Source organism: Pogona vitticeps, chromosome 4 (assembly GCF_051106095.1).
Source record: "Pogona vitticeps strain Pit_001003342236 chromosome 4, PviZW2.1, whole genome shotgun sequence".
In the NCBI taxonomy this organism is placed as follows: Eukaryota; Metazoa; Chordata; class Lepidosauria; order Squamata; family Agamidae; genus Pogona; species Pogona vitticeps.
In genome coordinates this window covers 76958418-76978989 of record NC_135786.1, presented here as the reverse complement: position 1 = coordinate 76978989, position 20572 = coordinate 76958418, and the positions used below count along the sequence as shown (strand labels likewise).

The 20572-nt window shown below is 38.8% G+C and overlaps 1 protein-coding gene across 8 annotated transcripts in view; it reads right to left on the bottom strand.

The window, feature by feature from the left end:
- The window catches only part of SGIP1 (SH3GL interacting endocytic adaptor 1), a 167510-nt gene extending 147491 nt beyond the window's left edge, over window positions 1-20019 (bottom strand). For all 8 annotated transcript variants that reach the window (XM_072997769.2, XM_072997771.2, XM_072997772.2 and 5 more), the window contains exon 1: window positions 19711-20019. In XM_072997769.2, the coding sequence (XP_072853870.2) occupies window positions 19711-19720 (10 nt within the window). In that variant the 5' untranslated portion in view covers window positions 19721-20019. The remainder of the gene's footprint in view (window positions 1-19710) is intronic.
- Window positions 20020-20572: the final 553 nt, after the last annotated feature.

Sequence of the window (20572 nt, the reverse complement as noted above, 5' to 3'; positions counted from 1 at the left end):
TCAGCCCAGTCAGTGCTCAAGCCTATCTTTTTGAATTTTGTCTCCAGCTCCCAGGTATTAACTAGAATGTCCTCCCTCAGTAGGCTAGATCAGCCCATCATCTCTTGTCCTTCTGGTGACAGATGAAGACCACACTTTTTAGGCCGGTCTTTAACAGCTAATTGAACAAGGAAGAATTTTAATGTTAGGTGCTGCATATTATTTCCAGTATGTTTAAATCTGTTTTAAGGTATTTTTTAAAAAGTTTTAACTGGTTATTTTAATACTCATATATGTTTAATTGATTTAATGTAATAATTCCTCATGTTTTCAACTGGTTTGTCTTTGAATAATTTGTGAGTTAAATAAAATAAAATACATAAGTTAAATAAAATAAAATACATAAGTTTAAGAGGAGTAATCTGCAGGATCTCATGTGGCAGAGAGTTCCACAGTCTGGCTGTGACTGTTGAAAAAGTACTGGAATTTGCCAAAGTCCTTGACATTTTATCCTCTACAGGCAGTCACAGCTGTGCTTCCTAGCAGGAAGACTCAGGTGTGTGGGTGGGATTGTAAGCAGACCCATTAACATACCTCTAAGTAAAATGCCACATAATGGAATTGGGTCTAGAAATACAGTGGAGTCAATAATATAATACAATATTCACGTTAAATGACAGAATGATCTGGTTTTGGTTAGCAAGAGGACTGCTGCATTTTGCTGCAAATCAAGTTTTTTGAAAACATCACAATGCCTCAGAAAAGTCCATACATGTCATAGTAGCATCTCAAGCTATACAGCAACAGCTACTACCTGATAATGCAGGAGCAAGGCTACATTAACAAGCACCCCCTAAATTGGATAATTCCCATATAAAAGGAATGTAAACTAGAGATGGGCACAAATTAAAAATGAATCACCAGATTCATTCAAAAATCACAATTTGTTGATTCTTATTCATATGAATCAATGCCCCCAATGAATCATGAAAATTACTTTTTAGCAATTTTTGATTCATTGATTTGTTTGGCTATAAAGTGCAAGGCCCATTCATGCCCATTTCTAATGTAAACCCATCCAGGAGAAGTTGAACACCAGTTCCCAGATTTGCTGGTCTTCCTACCAATACTACTTCTATCTTCTCCAGAATAAATTTCAGTATGCTAGTCCATATGCAGTCCTTCGTCAACCTCAGACAAGGATTCCAACAGGTATTGGGATAAATTCCACCTCCTGGAACAGATCCGCACAGAATGACAAGTCCAAAAGAATTTTATTTCCAGCTACAGTACCATTTGCCTATTACTGCATGTTGTAGGTGACAGGAATTACTGCCGCCTTTGCAGTTACAGTAAGAAAGAGATGGAATGCAGTCCTGCTATCTTGAACTTCGCAGTAAAAATCATTCTTCCTTGTTTCCTAAACAGGCTATCAAACTTGTTCCCAGCTATCCCACAGCCTTTTTGTCAAACTTTTTGCAAAATTTGTGTCTTTGAAAAGGTGCCTGATCTACATAATTATATAGGACTGCAACTCTGAGTCTTTCTTCCAATGTACATCTGAGCTGGAAAGATCATCTTCAGTTTATGTACATTTATTAAGATTTTTTAAAAACACCATTTGGTTTAATGAAAAAGCCCCTACAACTTAAGCAGAGTAAATGATCTCATATATTCCATTCTCTGCTGGAATCCAAAGAAAGTGGCATTTTAAGAATTCAATTTTTCTTGTTTAAAAAAAGGTACTTAGTAATGCTAGCTCTGAGGAAGTTCACCCTGTCAATGTTTGAGATACATAATGAAGGCAAATCTTTACAGGTAGAAGAATAGGTACTCTTATTTTAGCTGAATCTTCTAACCAGGAGTCAAGATAATGAGCCTGCTTGAGTGTCAAGATCACCAGGAGAGGCCTTCCTCTCAGTATTTCCAATTTCACAGGTGTGTTTGGTGGGGACATGGGAGAAAGCTTCTTTATTGCTCTTACTGACTCTGAAACTCCCTCCCACAGGAGGCTATGCTTCCTTCTTCAAGAAGGCAAAGACCTTTCTCTTCAGGCAAGCTTTCCCTGAGTGAATGGTTGCCAAGTGGAGTTTTTAAAATGGATTGTTGTACCTTACTGCATTGAATACATTTTGGTGTTGCTTATGTGTTTTGGTATTGTATTCAATTATCATTTTAGTAATGTATTGTCATTGTTACTAATCTTAAATGCCGCATTTTAATTATTGTAAGCTGCCTTGGCTCCTTTTTAAGGAGAAAGTTATCTTAAAAACAAACAAACGAACAAAAACTGAGTTATTATCCAAGGAAGCAACAGTTAGGCAAATTCAAATGCTCCAATTGCCAGCCCACTCATCTGCCTATTGGGTTGGATGGGAATAAAATGTTGGCTAAAATCCTGCTGCCATAACTTGTGCCATGTAAGACTAATGTTGTCATAAGCAGTGGTGATTTTTCAGAAATTAAACATTTCTGACTTTAGTTTTGAAGGTCCTGAGTAGAGATAAGAATATTGCCACCACAGGTGACAGGACCAATTGGATCCTCCCCCCAGAACTGAGCTATCCACTTACTGCTCACGGCCGTTGTCATTTGTGTCACTTCCACTACGTATTCATATGCCCTAATGCATATACGTTAGCTAAAAAGTTAAAGTATCAATGACTTCTGGTAATTATCAGGACAGATTTCTACAATATACACACCACATTCTGACAATTACACTGGGGAACAAGTCGGTTTCAACGCACCCACCAAGGCCACTGAAAACCCCAGGATGCCTCCATATAGCATTATGCAGTTATTACACCTTTTTTTCCCCTTAGTGGATTTACCTGTGACATGAAAAAAAAAGGGGGGGGAGAAGAAACTATGATAAAACAAGGCAGGGTGCAACATGAAGACATAGTCATATGGGTTTGCTGTAAACTTCCATGAATAAGGTGGAATGACTTCATAATGAAAATCTATCTGGAAGCACTCCTCATCTACCTCACAATGAAACTACTAAACGCAAAACCAAAAATTACTAAATCCAGCAACCGCTTAGAACAGTGTTAGCAGCAAAGGTACAGTCAAGTCAGTTTCACTGCATGAGGAAACCAATCCTCTGAAGAGCTGGGTCTGCCATCCCATAATATTCTAAATGGATACCCACTAATTATTGTTTACAAAATGGTGCATTCTGCAACAATAATGTTTAGAGCTTAAAAACAAATAACTAAGGGAAACAAAGCAGCAGTCACAACATGAAAAAAAAAGGAACTGCAGCAGCAAAGAAGAAAAACCTCAGTGAACACAGTATAAAAATGTTCACTTGCACATTTTTTTTTTTTGCCCTTGTCAGGGTCTTTTACTTTTTTGGTGTGGGTAAGATTGCTCTGGTTTGGTCCATTTCCTATGTGTGTGACTGCTAGAAAAGAACCAATACTGAGCCTTCCTTTTAATTTTCCAATGTGTGAAGTACAGCAGCTTAAGAAGAGAGCCACTTCACAATATTGGCAAATTACACAGTTCCTCAGCAACACCTAAGGACTGAGAAAGTGAATTTGCGTGTGTGTGTGTGTGTATTGGCCCCTCTATGGAGCCAAGGATGTTATTAATTTGCCAATATCCTGAAGTGGTTGCCTTATTAAGCCACTTCACAATATTGGCAAATTGACAGCAGCTGCTGCAGACCAAATCTAAACATTTGGTCTAGATGGGCAGGATAGAAATCTAATAAATAAATAAATAAATAAATAAATAAATAAATAAATAAATAAATAAATAAATAAATAAATAAATAAATAAATACATACATACATACATACATACATACATACATACATACATACATACATACATACATACATACATACATACATACATACATACATACCTAGGGTTCCTTGAGGTCTGTATGCCATTTGGATGTGAGGATCATGCCAAAGAACATATGGGACCTAGCAACTCTATTTAGCCCAATCCAGCTTGCTCCAATTGCCATGTGTAGCCCAGCCTCCCTTCTATTCCATACTATAGAATCAGACCAACTGATTTTTTTTCTTTCCTTCTTTCTGCTTTACTTACATTGCTACCACCATCAGTCAGTGTAACCATATATTCTTTTAAAAGCAGCATCATAACTACATCTTCCTTTATCACACGAGGCAGCTGTAATAGTGGCCAGCTAAATGGAGAGAGACACAGTGCTATTCTGTGTTGATTATTAGTTTCTTCCCCCCCCCCACTCCCAATCCAGATTTTAAAGGCAGGGAAAAAAAGCAGGAGAAAGTTGCCATTGCAAAATACATTGTATCTTTTATCAGTACGAGCACTTACCAGCCGAGTTACCAGAAACTTCATTGTATACAAGCATTATTGAGCATCTTTCTGAACAAGAAAGAAAAGATACTTTTCTATCAAGTTCCAAAGAAAACTCAAGCATTATTGTAGGCATAAGTGTTTAAAGTTCCTCTAATAAAAGTCATTTATTTAGATAAACTCAGTGTGTTGGAGTACCTGGTTTCAAAGCCAAAGGTTGGGAGTTTGATTCCCCATTGTGCTTCCCAGTTTGTGTAGCCTTGGGCAAGCTGCAGAATCCCAGAGTGCCCCAGAAGAACGTACTGCAATGGTAAACGACTTCCGAGTACTTCTGCCTCGAAAACCATGGAAATGGAGGCCATGAGTCAGAACTGATTTGATGGCATGCAAGAATTATTATTATGAAAGATTACAAATGTTTCCTTGAGGTAGTTCTTTTCTTATAGAAAGGTGGGATGCAACCAGCACTCAAACAGCAATATAAATGATACAAATGATACAAATGTGCCCCACTCATTGCAACTGCAAGTATCACAAAAATATCATGGCCCCTGTGGCACTAGATCAGGAATAGTATGAAAGTAGCACTGTGGGAATAACACTTCTTCTTCTTTTTTTAACCCAAAAGGTTATTTTGTGTGTGTATAAATTGGAAGAAACGGCATCAAAATATCGCTGACTTCAAAGTATTTAAAAATTCCCAAATTCTGTGTTACATTGTACCCACTGATACTCAGAAAACCATGTATTTATGATTGATTGGGCCAATGAATATTTGATATAATTATATCTAGCAAATATCTGGGCAAGATGCAAAGATGGGAACGGTTACTTTTTCTAGCCAAATGTTTAGTAGAAAAAAGGAACAATTCCCATCTGTGAAAAAAAAGGGACAGTGCAATCTTACATGTATTATACTTATCACAAGTACACAACATCAAGTTCATTGGGAATTAAACCTGAGATAAATGTGTACAGGAAGGAGTAGTAACTTGCTTGGAATACAAGGGTGGATGAACTCAGAAAACATGGCCATGCCTTGATTTTACAGAAGTGACCTTATATTATAGGTTCCTTGGCTATAATGTGGTAGTAATGTCCACTTGCCATGGCAGCTGAGAAATGGATCTTGCCCATGGGAGAAAAGCAAGAGTGATAGGCAATCCATGCAGATGGAGCCAACATTTGGAGAGCTGGTTGACTCCTTATGTTTGAATACGGTTGGCTCTTCAGACTTTGGTGAGAGGACTCACTCCCATCCCATTCATCAGAAGGGAAAGCGAGGCGCAAAGCTTCACACAGATCCAAATGCCATCTGTAGGAATGTTACTGAAACCAGTACTTGGTTCTGGGAAGAAAAACACACATTTTTCTCACCCCCTCTGCCACTGGCCTCCAAAACTGGGAAGGTTAGTGGCATGGGGGAGAATCTGTCCTATGAGCTTGAGTCTCTGTTCCCATTGGGGAGCAATGCAGTGTCCTCTCAATCCTTCAACCATCTGATTAGGCCAACTGGTCAAAGATTCCCCATCCTGGATGTATAGGATTACACTTTACATACAGTGTGTTTAAAAGCCAATATCCTAGTGTAATTCAAACATACAGTACTGTGAATCTGTGTCAGCATATTTTGCCATAATAGATCTTAAGGTCTTCTTTTCTGCCTTTTTTTAAGATTATGAAAAACACCTACAAATGGAGAGTATGAGGGGAAAACAATCAAAGTGAATTTTACATTCATGCACTTTTTAATATTAGATATTTTCTTCTTTTCAGAAGACAAAATTGTCTCCCAGTAAATTACACTGCCTTACAAAATGATTTATCCAGTCACTAAGGCTCTAATCATAATTATCTTTGCGTGTGTCTTTCTCGTATTCTTGTCCAGATAAATCCCCACAGACTAAAGGCTTTATCAGAAGTGTAAGGAGCCATCTTCCTGAGGGTAATAAGAACTGGCAGTTACTGACTACAGCTTGGTTAACAGCAGTAAATTGTAGAAGAAATAGAACTGAAAAAATCTTCCAGAGACAGTAATGTAGCATTTTATCCGTAATTTTCACTTTGGTGCCTTAAACACCATTAGAAAAGCCATAAACTATGTCTCAGACTGCAGCCTTACATAACCTTACTACACAGAATTCCTATAGAATTCAAAAGGCTCAGTGAGTGAACATGTCTAAGCCTAGGATGTGTATAATGGGAACACCAGCCCTGTTCATGGCAGTCATCAGTCCTGGACATACTCCCCAATTTGGTCCACCACTGCTTTTGACTCGGGGGGGGGGGCTGGAATTGCCCAGTCCTGACATAAGGGAAGGCAAGCATAAAATTTAAAAACCCTTCATGCCCTTTTTTTTTTTTTTTTAAATCTGATCATATTTCCTATAATCTTTGAAAAAATATTTCCTCAGTTGTGGGGAGGGTTATCAATGTTTCCCATACAAAAAAAAAATCATCGGGTTTGTGACCAGCACCAGATCCAGTAATTTACTTATTTATTTAGGATAGAATCATGTAGAATAATTTCAGAGTGTAGTGCCCAATGGACACAGTGCCCCACACAATCTCTGGCTTGTCACTGTGTGAGCTAGAGATTGGAGTATGCTTTCCCATATACAAGAGCATGGGCAAAATCTGAAAACAACAAGAACAAAAAAACCACCCACACATGCAATAGATCATTGCACATATGGTAAAAACAAGGGGGATTCTGCCCTTAATTCCTTCAGTGGACTCCAGGCAGTATACGTGGCTATACTTCTCCCTGCTTTATCCTTCCAATAGCTTCAGACTTCATCCTCATAATCACCTACTCTGTTGAGGTAGGTCAAACTGGGAGTGTGTGACAGACCTGAGTTCACCCAGTAAGGTTCATGGGTCTCACATTCTAGGAAATAACATTAAACACCAAACACAAAACTGTAACCACCAATCCCTTAGATGTGAAACTTACGCTTGTTCCTTTTAGAGAGTGAAGCACCATGGCCTTGACTTTCCTCATTGCACAGAGGCACAGATGTCTTCATACCATATGACATACCATCAACTGATTCCCCCAGTGCTGCCTTTGTAGTCAAGAGGCATACAGGGTGGACCATTGCCCCCCAAATCCAGTTGTCAGACACTTATGAAACGATGTTATGTCCTTCATGCTCATTCTCCTCAAGTCTCTCCATAAAAAGGGAAGTCTTCCCTTCCTGAGTCATTGCAGTGAATCCATCTCTAAACAGAACCATAGCAACCATGTTATAGGAAGTGATGTCTCAGAAGTCCATTATGACTGTGACGATTTAACCCCAATAAGCACTCTACAGCATGGGTAAGGAACATGTGACCCTGCTGATGATGTTGGGCTGACATTGCCATGAGCCATAGCAAGCACAACCAATGGTGGAAGATGACAGGAGTTTCTATCCAGAAACATTTCAAGGCCACACAGCTCAAAGCTTTATAGTTTAAAAAACTTTTAGTTTATAGTTCAAATTTTCACCTAGGTTATACTGTTAGCCAGCGGAAAGAAATCTATACTATTCTTCCAGGGGGGCATTATGAGTAAACTGCACAGATTATCTTTACTGAGCAAGTAATGTCTAATTTGGCCCACAGAAAGCAGGAAACTATACTCTGAATGAGAAATCATTCCAGGATTTTCCATTTTTATATATGGGATTCTGTCCCCATTTGCCTGTAATGACTCTTTAAAGAACAGAGCAGTCTAAGTTGTTCACAAAGGTACAGATCTCAGAATAGTTAAAAATAAGAAACCATCAAAAACCAAAGTAAAACAGACTGGAATTAAAAATAAAACTACCAAAAATGAAAAGCCCTGTAGAATAAAGACATGTCAGCCAAAAGCAACAGAAAGACAACACTGTTTATGTGATCTGACTGGTGAATGTGCATAATCATCAATGCTTGTACACATTCATTATAATGGTTACAGAGAACAATCAACAAGAGATTTTACATATTTCCAAATCAATATGGACAGTTATGAGGGCATGCACTGATCAAAGATGCATCAAGCAATGCTGGTTTAATAGAAGAATTTGCCTGTCTGTTTTATACACTGTTTATATTTTCCATGTTTCATGGGAACGTGTAGGATAACTACTGTTATGGAGCACCTCCTCTCTCTCTCTCCTCTCTATCTCTCTTTTTTTAAAAAAAAAACAGAATTTACAGTACATGTCTTGCTTCTCTTTTTTTAAAAATGTATCTTTTTGTTTATTGCAATTTCTTACATTCCCCAATATCTGATTTCTGATCATAAGCAGACAAACTGGAAATCATTACCTTTGTCACCTCCGTTTCAGTCTGGTTACATGAGTCAAGGAAGTTCACATGTGGCCGAATTTGTGAACTGTGTTTTAAGCCCCTGGTTTTAACCATCTTTGCTTGATGAACAGTTCTAGAGAAGGCAAAAGCTCACTTTGTTTGTATCCTTTAGTGAACCAATAAAGGAATTGTCTGACCTTGGCCTGTGTTGCTATGAATGCGTCATGCATCCATTGCTTGTACTGATATTAAATGCTCTACATCATTTATCATAAATGTATTTTCAAATACAGTGGTGCCTTGACTTACGAATGTTCCTACTTACGACCATTTCGAGTTACAACCAGTTCCAGCTGCAAAATTTTGCTTCAACTTGCGGCCGGAGCTTCCAGTTACAAGTAGAAAAAGGCAGGGAAAAAAGGTGGGAAATTCAAATTTCTAACTGTAGGTGGCGACGAGGCTGCTTCTTTGTAGCTCTTTTGCCCCAGCAGTTAGAGAATGTGTGATTGGAGGAGGGTGCCTGGTAAGGTAAGGTGCTGTTTTCTGCTTTAAAAAATGTTCTGGGTGTTTTTGCAGCGTGGTTTTGGGCTGGGGGGTTATGTTTCTGTGCTGTGATGGGTCTTGGGGGGGTTGTTTGTTTGTTGGGTTTTTTTCTCCATTTCCGATGGGTCTTGGGGGTTTGTTTGTTTGTCCCCCCCCATTTCTGATGGGTCTTTGGAGGTTTGGTTGCTTTTTGGTGTTTTCCCCCATTTCCGATGGGTCTTGGTTTTTTGTTACCCCCCCATTTCTGATGGGTCTTTTGGGGTTTGGTTGCTTTTGGGGTCCCCCCCCAATTTCCAATAGGTCTTGCATGCTTCACTTGCTTTTTCCTTTGTTCTCTTTGGATTTCCAAACTGCCCCTTTGTTCTCTCTGCATTTCCAAACTGCTCTGTTTGTTTTCTGTGCATTTCCGACCTGGTCCCTTTGTTCTCTGTGCATTTCCGACCTGGCCCCTTTACTCTCTGCATTTCTGATCTGCTCTGTTTGTTTTCTGTGCATTTCCGATGGGTCTTGCATGCTTGATTGCTTCCCCCCCCTTCAGCCGGAAGGGATTAATCGCGTTTCCAATGAGTCTTGCAGTGATTTTTTTTGGTGATTTTTTTCTTCGGCCGGAACAAATTAATTGCATTTCAGCCGGAACGGATTAATTGCATTTCAATGGGAAATGGTTCTTCAACTTACGGCCATTTCGACTTATGCCCATCTTCCGGAACCAATTAAGTTCATAAGTCAAGGCAGGATTGTAGCACTTACTGCAATGTGGCAATATAGATTGAAGCTGTGGGTGTATGTTAGCTGTTCACTTCTCTACCAAGGTCTCTCCCAATTTTTTTCCCCACCCTATCTTCCAGAGTTGCAATTCGCCTCAGGAGAAAATATCCCATTTGCTTCAACTGAGGTGAAAACTCTTTCTCAGACCAATGTACTCTCAGCCTTTTGTATTTTATATCCTACCAATAAGAATCTCACTTTCTAAGACATTAAAAATGCTGTAGCATCGCTGGGAGTAAACACAAACTAAAATTATAATTCCATTAGTAGCTATGGCTGCCAGTTCTGAGAGTGCCAGCAGAAATGTCAGGAAATGGCCAAAATGCCTTCATTCTGAAAAAGGAGAAAGACCCTGGGTAAATTGGACGCCGTCTGTTTCTCAATCCACAACCTGTACAGAAGAGGCGAATGCCAACACTGAGGAGGCCTAGTGTGGTATACAGAAAAGGAATGAGGTTTCTCTCTACTTTCTATTTTTATTGCTGGTGGGGGTTTTTTTTGTTTGTTTTTGTCTCTTGTCTCCTTAATAAAATCTACTGCCCTTTCTTTCATGGATGTATTCATTGTCACTGGATTCAAAAAGAACTCTCGTCAGCCTTGACAATACAGCAGGCAACTCATCCTCCACTGGCTATGCTGGTTTGGCTGCTGGGAAATTCCTATCCAACAACATCTGAAGGACCATAAGTTGAGTTGCACTTAGAATTGCTATTTCCGTCTGTTTTTTTGGTGGAGAGGGAGATTTCACACTGAGAGATCACTGATTCAAATTTGCTTGTTCCGATTTCATTTACACTGGGGCTGAACAGTATCCCTACCTTTCTGGCAGTAATCTTATTTCCAATACTGGTGTCATCTCAGTCCTCTCCCCATTTTATATACAGCTTTCCCAGTATGTGTACTGGATTTGTTTCCTTGCCCTCTCCGCATAATTTTTTTTTTAAATGGAAGAAAATGACACTGTTCTTACACATGCTTCTTGAGTGTGCTGCTTGGACAATATAAAAGCACTAATATTGGGTTTAAATTTTGGACTACAAAATTCCAGAATCCCAAGATTATAATCCCCCAAATTAACTTTTCCAAACTGTGATTCAGTGTAAATTCTTTTGTATAACTTGTACACTGGATCACAGTTGACTTCTGTCATTTCAAAATAACTATCAGGTCATATCACAGACATACAAGTAATGAATCCCCCCAAATAATTTTTCTACTTGGAGGAAAAAGAGATCACTTCTCCCACATTTGTGCCTTCCTCTTCTATACTTCTAAATTAAAAAAAGAACCCCCCACCTTAAGATACTGTATTGCTGCCTAGGATGCTACCTAGCTATCCTGCTATTTTCCCCAAAACTCCTTTTGCAACCCCTGACTGCCCAATGATGAAAGATGCTTCTATCTTCTCCACCACCACCACCACCACCAGGCTTGGTGGAAAGAAAATGGAACTTTCTAGTTGAAACGTATCTTTCTCTCAAAAGCATTGCTGAAACTTGTTCAGCAGTCACTAAAGAATTTAGCCAGCTACAGTCCTATTCCTAGACTAAAGTCCACAGGTTCTGGAGATCCTTTTGCTCCAAAGTCAGGATAAATAGGAGTGCCTTTAGTTTACACAGAAGCATGGCAAATAGCCTGGCAGCAAGTCGGGCAAGTCATTAACACCCTCTTCAATTATAGGCAGATTAAGTTGCCCAACACAGATTGCAGCTTCTCAATGTCTGTTCCCATCAACAACTGGAAAAATAAATGGGCTAATCCACAAGATTGTTACGGGAAAGAAGTTGAAGGGTGACTGCAAAGCACTGAACACAATTGGATATATACATGGTGGATATAATAATCATCAGTAAGAATACCTCTCAGCTTTCATCCTCAAGGGCCTAAATTATATTTTTGAAAGCAGCACAAAATACACACAACTTAGATCTCTGGGAATGTGAAGAAGGATATTTTCCAAATTTGTAGATTTTAACCAGATTTGGCAGTTCCTTAAAGCATTTGAATTGCCTATAACAGACAATGAAGCATGAGAATGCTCATTGTTATCTTGCTTTAATGACTAATAGTGATTATTGCTGTGTTTGATCTTGCACAGGTCCATATAAAATGACCATTCTAGGATTTTTGCTACCTGAAATATTAAAATATTTAAAAATAAGAAAGAAAGAAAGGGGGAGTCAACTCCAAAAGAAATACCCAAATAAGCTTGACATGAATAATTTGTCTGCCTTTCCATGTCTAATATTTCAAAGAGAAAGTGGGATATGCCTGGTAGCTTTATGTAGACAATTAAAGTTTGCTGATGTTTGAACACAGAAGCTGCTTGTTCTTAACATATTGGGTTATGGCACTTTCACTGGCACCAGTTACACAAAACTATGTCCAGCTAACATCACAAAAGTGTTTTTTAATCAATTTATGCTCTAATGGCAATGTAGGTGCTAGCATATATGTAGCGAAAAAAGGTCACTGAGAAACAAGAGGGAGATCATCAGGATGATTGACAGCAGGAAGGAAGGGAGCCCAAGATTTTAAAAAATGCAGAACATCCTCCATTCAAAAAGCAATTCAGTGAGGAATGCACATACTCAGTGACTGTTGGACAAGTGTTGAAAGGGTGGGACTGGAATGGAAAATCCAGGTTGGAAATGTGATGAATTATCCTAGAAAAGGGCATTGTCAGTATTCTGAAAAGGGGTGTCCCACACCTTCAGCATTTTGATATCATTCTCATTTGCTTTTATTTTAATTCTCATACAACTGTGTCTCGTATTGAATGACATATCTGAGCAGGGAGCATCTACAAACAAACATGCATTTTGGTCATGACATGTGTACCTGAGATTAGAGATTGGTAGTTGAAATCTGCATGCACAAGTCAAGATAATGATGATATGCTCTCATATATGGAGGGTGAGTCTTTGTATAGGGCAGACATGTACAAGCTGCCACCTAGTCTGTTTTTGGTTTCTGTTGTTGAGCAAACTCAGCCCTTTTCTTCTTGATTCTTATATATAATTCTTGTATATCATGGACTGCTTTTTGTATTCATAATACATATTTCCCAAAGAGCCAACACAATAAATGTTGTGTTTTCACATCTGCACAGTTTTTCCCCCAGTTGTACAGATAGGTCCTACCTACCTTCAAAGAAGTTCCATATGCAACTATTCCAATTATACTAGAAACAATTACTACTTGCAAACAGAGTACTAAAAGATATCCTAGGGGCACAGAGGTGAAACAGAAACTGAGCTCATGTTCTTATAAAAGGTGGGCATATGATCTTATTTTTAGGCAATAACATGATCCATTACATTTCAAGTGTACATTCAATCTTTGTTTGAATATTGTTTTCCGATTTTTAATTTATTTGGCCTCCATATTTCCTCAAACAGATTAGCAGCCAAGGATTAGTTATTTATTTCTAAATATGAACCCAACCACAAAATGTCTGTCTGCATATAGCTCATTATTCTGCTTGTTATCCTTCTTTCACCAGTTTATTCTGTTTTCTTCATGCCTGTGGATAATTTCTCCCAGCCATTATTTTCTAATTCACCTGCCTCTTGATTTCTTAGGTCCTTAGCCAGTAGAGGCCAGTCCCTCAAGGCAAATGAGGCCCTGCCCCACCTGTAATCATTCCTTGAAATGTCTCATCTGGCTACAGTGACATATCAAGTTAGATATTTTATTTATATACTGCCTTATTAGCATGATGTAATATTCTGGGTCGTTTACAAGAAAATCCTGTTTGGATTACTGTAATGCTCTGCACATGGGGCTGCCTTTCAAAAGTGTTCAGAAACTTCAGTTGGTTCAAAATGCTGCAATTGGGTTGTTGACTGGAGCTAGTCCTGGAGGGTGTCATATTTCACCTGTTGCTCTGCTACGTGGAAGGTATAAAAAGTGGAGAAAGAAACTAGAGGATTTACTATCCTTGACTTGATTCTGACCAACAGAGAAGACTTGGTGGGGGAAGTGGCAGTAAGGGGAACTCTAGGTGAGAGTGACCATGTCCTTCTAGAATTCTTGATTTCAAAGGAAACAAAAGCAGAGTGTAGCCACACACATTTGCCGGATTTTTGAAAAGCCAATTTTAATAATCTCAGAACATGGGTAAGTAAGGTCCCATGGCAGGATATCCTAACAAGAAAAGGAGTCCAAGAAGGGTGGAAGCTTCTAAAAAAATTAAATTCTAAAGGCACAACTACAAACAATTCCAACAAGAACAAAAGAGGGGAGATGCCAAAAAAAAGGCCAGTGTGACTTCACAAAAAGCTCAGGGAGGACCTAAAAACCAAAAACAGAGAGACATGTACAGGAAATGGAAAGAAGTCCAGCTCACCAAGGATGAGTACAGACAAGTAGCAAGGAAATGTAGGGATGGCATTAGGAGGGAAAAGGCTGAGAATGAGCTGAGGTTAGGTAGAGACACTAAAAGCAATAAAAAGGATTATTCAGGTATGTAAGTAGCAAAAGACATACAGAAGACATAGTAGCACAGCTCCGCAATAGTGATAGAAAAATGATAAAAGAGTTCAAATCTCCAGAGCCAGATGAACTGCATCCGAGAGTACTGAAGGAACTGGCCAAAGAACTCTCAGAACTGCTATCCATTATTTTCTTGAAATCATGGGAAACGGATGAGGTGCTAGAGGATTGGAGGAGAGTTAATGTTGTCCCTATACAGTATTCAAAAATGGCAAAAAGAGGAACCTGGGAACTACAGGCCAGTCAGCCAGACATCAATCCCAGGCAAAATTCTGGAATAGATCATAAAGTGGTCATTATGCAAACACCTAGAAAACAATGCAGTAATAATAAGAAGTCAACATGGATTTGTCAGGAACAAATGCTGCCAAACTAATTTGATCTCATTTTTTGATCAGGTAATCTTCCTGATAGACAGAGGGAATACTGTAGGCATAGTATATCTTGACTTCAGCAAAGCTTTTGACAAAGTGCCCCATGATATCCTGATTAGGAAGCTAGTTAAATGTGGGCTGGATAGATCAACTGCCAGCTGGCTACAGAATTGTACTCAGAGGCTGATGATTAATGGATCCTTCTCTAATTGGCAGGAGCTAACTAGTGAGGTACCCCAAGGCTCAGTCCTGGGCATGGTGCTCTTCAATATTTTTATTAATGACCTGGATGAGGGAGTGCAGGGAATGCTTGTCAAATTTGCAGATGATACCAAATTGGGTGGAAGACAGAAACAAAATTTAAAATGATCTTGATAGGATGGAGTACTGGTACAAAAAAAAAAACACACCCCAGAATGACATTCAACATTGATAAATATTGCACCTCAGAAAAAGAAACCAATTGCACAGTTACGAGATGGGGGATACTTGGCTCGGCAAAACTACAAGTGAGAAGGATCATGGAATTGTTGTAGATCACAAGCTAAATATGAGCCAACAGTGTGATGTGGCTATGAAAAAGGCAAATGCTATTTTAGACTGCATTAATAGAAGTATCATTTCCAAATCCCACGTGGTGCTAGTTCCCCTCCATTCAGCACTGGTTAGGCCTTACCTTGAGCATTGTGTCCAGTTCTGGACACCACACTTCAATAAGAATGCTAATAAATTGGAATAAGTTCAGAGGAGGGCGACAAGGATGATCAGGGGGCTGGAAATCAAGCCTAATGAAGAAAGGCTGAAAGAATTGGACATGTTTAGCCTTGAGGGAAAAAAAGACTGTGGGGTGATATGATAGCACTGTTCAAATATTTGAAAGGCTGTCATACAGAGAAGGGGTAAGATCTGTTCTTGATCATCCCAGAATGCAGGACATGCAACAATGGGCTCAAGTTAAGCCAGATTTTGGTTGAATATTAAGAAAAACTTCCTAACTGTTAGAGCTGTACGGCATGGAACCAGTTACCTCAGGAGTTTGTGAGTGGTCCAACACTGGAGGCATTCAAGAAAAACTTAGATAATCCCCTGGCAGATATGCTTTGATTGTATTCCTGCACTGAGCAGGGAGTTGGACTTGATGGCCTCGTAGGGCCCTTCCAACTTCACTTTTCTATGATTCTGTAATAATATTACATGCTGTAATAACATTTGAATAGGCTGCAGTTAAGAAATCTATATAAATCTTATCTGTTGCATATTGAGTTGTGTGACTCAGTATGTGACAGAAAAGGTCTACAGAGATTTCTTAGCTTGAGGCAATTTGACCCCAAAAGTTGGCCCCCTGTCTCATCTTTGGTTTCTAAGGCCTGAGCTTCTTCTACCTAGCTCTGTTCTTTCCAGGGTCTTTTCAGCCTACTGCAGTTCCTCCTTCTAGTACGTGGCCAGTTCAGATACAGAAAAACAAAGATATTTCTGTCTATTCCACTCCTGACATTAGTTGAAACTGGCCAGACACTGTCAGAAACTTCATAACAATTACAAAATCTCTTAATGAGTGATTGCACATAACAGCTTCATAAGCTAGTTGGAGGTGAGGTTAAATCTTTTCATCTGTGGTTTATCAGTTAATTTTAAATATTTATAAACTGCTTTTTGGGATACAACAAAACCTAGAACCACAAATCACAAACAATAAGAAAAATGGTAAGATCAGAGTTAACAATTAACATCAGTGACACAGTGACTGAAGAATCCTAACTAACCTGTGTGTGTACAGTATGTGTTCTGTGCCTTCAAATCTGAACTGACTTCTAGAGACCCTAATAGGGTTTTCAAGATGAGTGAGATATTTAAGGAGTGGTTTAACCATTTACATTCCCCCAGTGAGTTTCCATGCCACAGCAGGGATTCGAGTTCTGTTTGTCAGAATCCTAGTCTATCACTTTATCTACCACAACACTAAGAGTCCAACTAAACCTCTAGGCCAAGGTAATTAATGAATCTATAAGGATCACTTTGAAGGCCTGGCAGACACCAAATGATCACCTCTAAGGAGGTCTGATTTTTTTTATGTCTTATCAGTTTAGAGGTGCTCCTAGTTAGCCCGTGCCTTTTATAATTAAGACCAGTGTCCCTTTTCAACTGCTCTAATTTTAGCTTAATATTCTTATTACCCAACACAGATTTTCAGTCTTCCTGGTAAAGGTCACGTGACTTATCTGTTTATTCATTTTGCCTTTCTACCCAGTTTCTAAAAGCACTGCACAGGAAAATAAATAAAAATTTCAGTATTAAACATAAAAACATTTGTTTTCTATTTGCTGTGGATTAAACACAATTAAAATCCAACCAATTCTGCAAAAAATTCTGATATTGTACAAACTTACCTGGAGTAAGGCCAGATGAAGTGAATGGGACTAATTCATGAGGTGGCACCTCTAAGATTGCACTTTACGTCACAATTTATAAGGATGTGTCATGTCTCACCTATACCTTCTTCCTCCTTCACCTCATGGACAGATGTGACCCAAGAAGGATACTCTTAGAACTTTTAAATAAAAGTTTATTCTGAAAAGCATGCTTTTGTTTTGCTCCTTTTAAACACAGTCTGCACTACAAACTGAGCCATCCAATCTAGGCTTCATCATGTTTGATATCAATGAGACAAAAGTTAGACATAAGTTTTGTCATTGATTTCAGTGGGCCAACTGACCAACTTTAAGTATGACAATGTATGCAACACATTATTGGGTTTTTTCTCCATCTTTGAAATATAAATACTGTAAAGGTAAAATGCTCACAGAAGAGATATTCTTAGATATGGATGCAAATCTGAACAGGAATTTAGGGAGACAATTAAATTGTTTTAGTATGCTGCCACTCAATTTCACAATGTCCCAGCCAAAATATGTGACTGAAAATTGAGGATCTTCTAAGATATTTCTCTTATTTTTAACCTGTTTAATATTAGTCCAAGTTGATACTGATGTGAGAGACGCTGAAACATTATGCTAATTAAAAAGGCCTGGAAGTGGTTGATCAATGTCACGACAAATCTTTTATTTTAATGCATGAGAGTGTGTGTCTTTCTTCCGAACTGCAAAATCAACTAAAATTATATTATTTTGTCCTCCTCCACACCCAAAAAAATCAATTAACATCTAGAAATATTTGCAAATTGCTGGTACTAGATACCATACAAGTAATTGTATGTGCATTTGTTTAACTTGTACGTTAATATTCGTGGAATTACCATAAGTATTAATATCAAGCACTGAACTCCATGTTGAGACAACAACAGAGAGGAATGAAATCAAAGTTATGTTAGGTGTATATCATTTTTAAAACTGGTAGAAAAAATGCTTGATTTGATGCTGTTCTACCTTGCATTTTAGGTGAGAAAGTTTTAAATTTTATTTTAAAAGAGAGATCATAGAGGACAAATGATACAAATTTATTCTACTACTTTAGCTCTACAGACAGTATGTTCTATCAAAAAAAAGATTCTTTGATTAATTTCTGCAAACAGTAGCACTTTAACCATTAGATGGCTTGCATTCCTCTAAACTACAGACAATGCCTTCTGGTTTTATAAGATGATAGGTTGAGATTCAATCTCATTAGGATCTATTGGAAATTTGGCATGGTCAGCAACAGACTGTGGAGAACCTCTACAGTTATATACCTTACAGTCGGATTGTGGTGGAAAAACACATACAAATAGATGCTCAAACAGTGAAGGGTTTTTTTAAGCTTTGAAGTAATGAATCAGTATGCATCATGAATGCAATTTTCAAATCTCTGCTGCATGCAGAGTGTACTACACAGTGCATTGTTGGTCAGGCCTCCACTGCACTCAAAATTATGCAAATAGGGTTTTAAAAATTATTTTGCAAAAGCTACTATCTGTGCACCATGGTGTGGTAGAAAAGCAAGAAGAAATTTACTCCCAGCATACTTGCTATGGAGCTCTTAAACCTCCTTAGTAAGTTTGCCATCATTTAGGAAACTATAACACAAGAATTTTACCTTAATGTCCCAACATGATTATTCTCCATGAGGAAGGTGCCATAACCTGAAAGTTCAAAATGACTCCATATGACCCTTCCTCCCATAAATATATATCCAAAGACCCATCATGCTGAATTATGTCCCTCATGTCAACCACACATGTCTTTAGGCACATGTTTTAATGTATGCCAGTTGATGTCATATGACACTTAGAAGGCCATGTTTTACATACAGCACGTACATTTCAGAAGCCGGAGCAGTGTAATATTCTTACGGTCATAACTGGAATAAATGAAAGGACATTTGGTTTGCTATGGCTTTAAGCTATGTACTGACAGGTATAGCCCCAACAAACTCTGATAATCTTTTTTCAGTATGCTTCTATCCTCCAATGATTTCAGGTCCATATACCTTTTAAAAGTATTAAACTGCAAGACACAATCCTTTCCTAATTAAAAAATTAAAAACATCTCCTCTGAACTCAGTTGCATGTGATCATTTTCTCTTTTGAAAAAAAGAGTAGTGACAGGTTTTTTTTTTCATAAGGCACCTTTCTTCATGCAACCCCCCCATACCCTCTCTATCTTCCATATTTACTAGGCGTATATTTTCTTCATTCTCTTTATTTGGCTTGGAATATTTCTACAGGCTACTAACTGCTGGATGTGGGTCTTCCCCCCCCCCCCGAAAAGAGACCTGCATGAATAAAACATGTACATCCCTTCAACTGCAGCAACAGAATTGAGAATTTGATCACCAAAGATGGTATCTGGCAAGTCACTTATCTGCACTATCAAAGTTGGGCTTTCTTTTCCTTTTTTTAAAATCCTGCACTCAGAATTTTCACTGCACAATATTATATATCAAGCATGAAACGTCAATAACGTGTGTCCTCCAACTGCTATAACAAACAGCGTTAGAAATGTTAAGCCATCATCAGAACAGAACCTACCTTCCATCATGGTGGCAGAATTGCATTCCTCAGTTTCCACAAGGCCTGAAAAAATACAGGAAATTACGATTCCAGTTACCAGATGCTTAATGTAAACCCCCAGAATCAGTGCCTTGGATACATGGTTGGTGCAGCTGTCATAGCAAATTGAAAAGGTTAAAAAAAAAAGAAGACAGATAGAGAATGCTAAGACAGAAGAGAGGCCATGGATGCTGCTGAAGCTGTATCACCTACAGGCTCACAGGAGGATGCTAAGAGAGGGGGAGAGGGAGAGAAAGAAAGGGAGGGGTGGAGGGAGCTGGCTTAGCTCACACGCCTGCTGCGAGCATCTCAGCCAATCCCTCCAGCCTTCTATCTCGTCACATGGTAGCTTGCTTGCATCTCCTGACACAATACCCCTGGAGAACACAGAAACCTATCCCCCCCCTTGCCTTCTCCGTTTCAACACACACACACACACAGACACACACTTCCGTTTCTGTATCTTGTGATGTATTTATTCTCTCTATAATCTTGTAGCAGCATCTGGGTGAACAAGATTAATTATCAAGCACTGTCAGATTAGCGGAGAGGTTTGCTGAGAAATCTGCATGTAAACAGGCAGGGCGGAGGGATTAACTGAAATTTGGGTGTTTTGTTTTGTTTTATTCTTGTTCTAAATGTAAGGAAAAGCAAAAAGAAAAAAAAATAACAGGCTGCCTTAGGAATTCTACTGGCACCACAAGTGTACAGAGGAAGCAATGCAGCTGCATTCTCATAATGGTTGCGTATCCAGGATGTCAGTTTCTGTAGATCTCATAACACAGAGAAGCTGTAAGGCTGGCTTCACATTTGTGTTGCCTGATCCCCTCTTCTCCCTCCT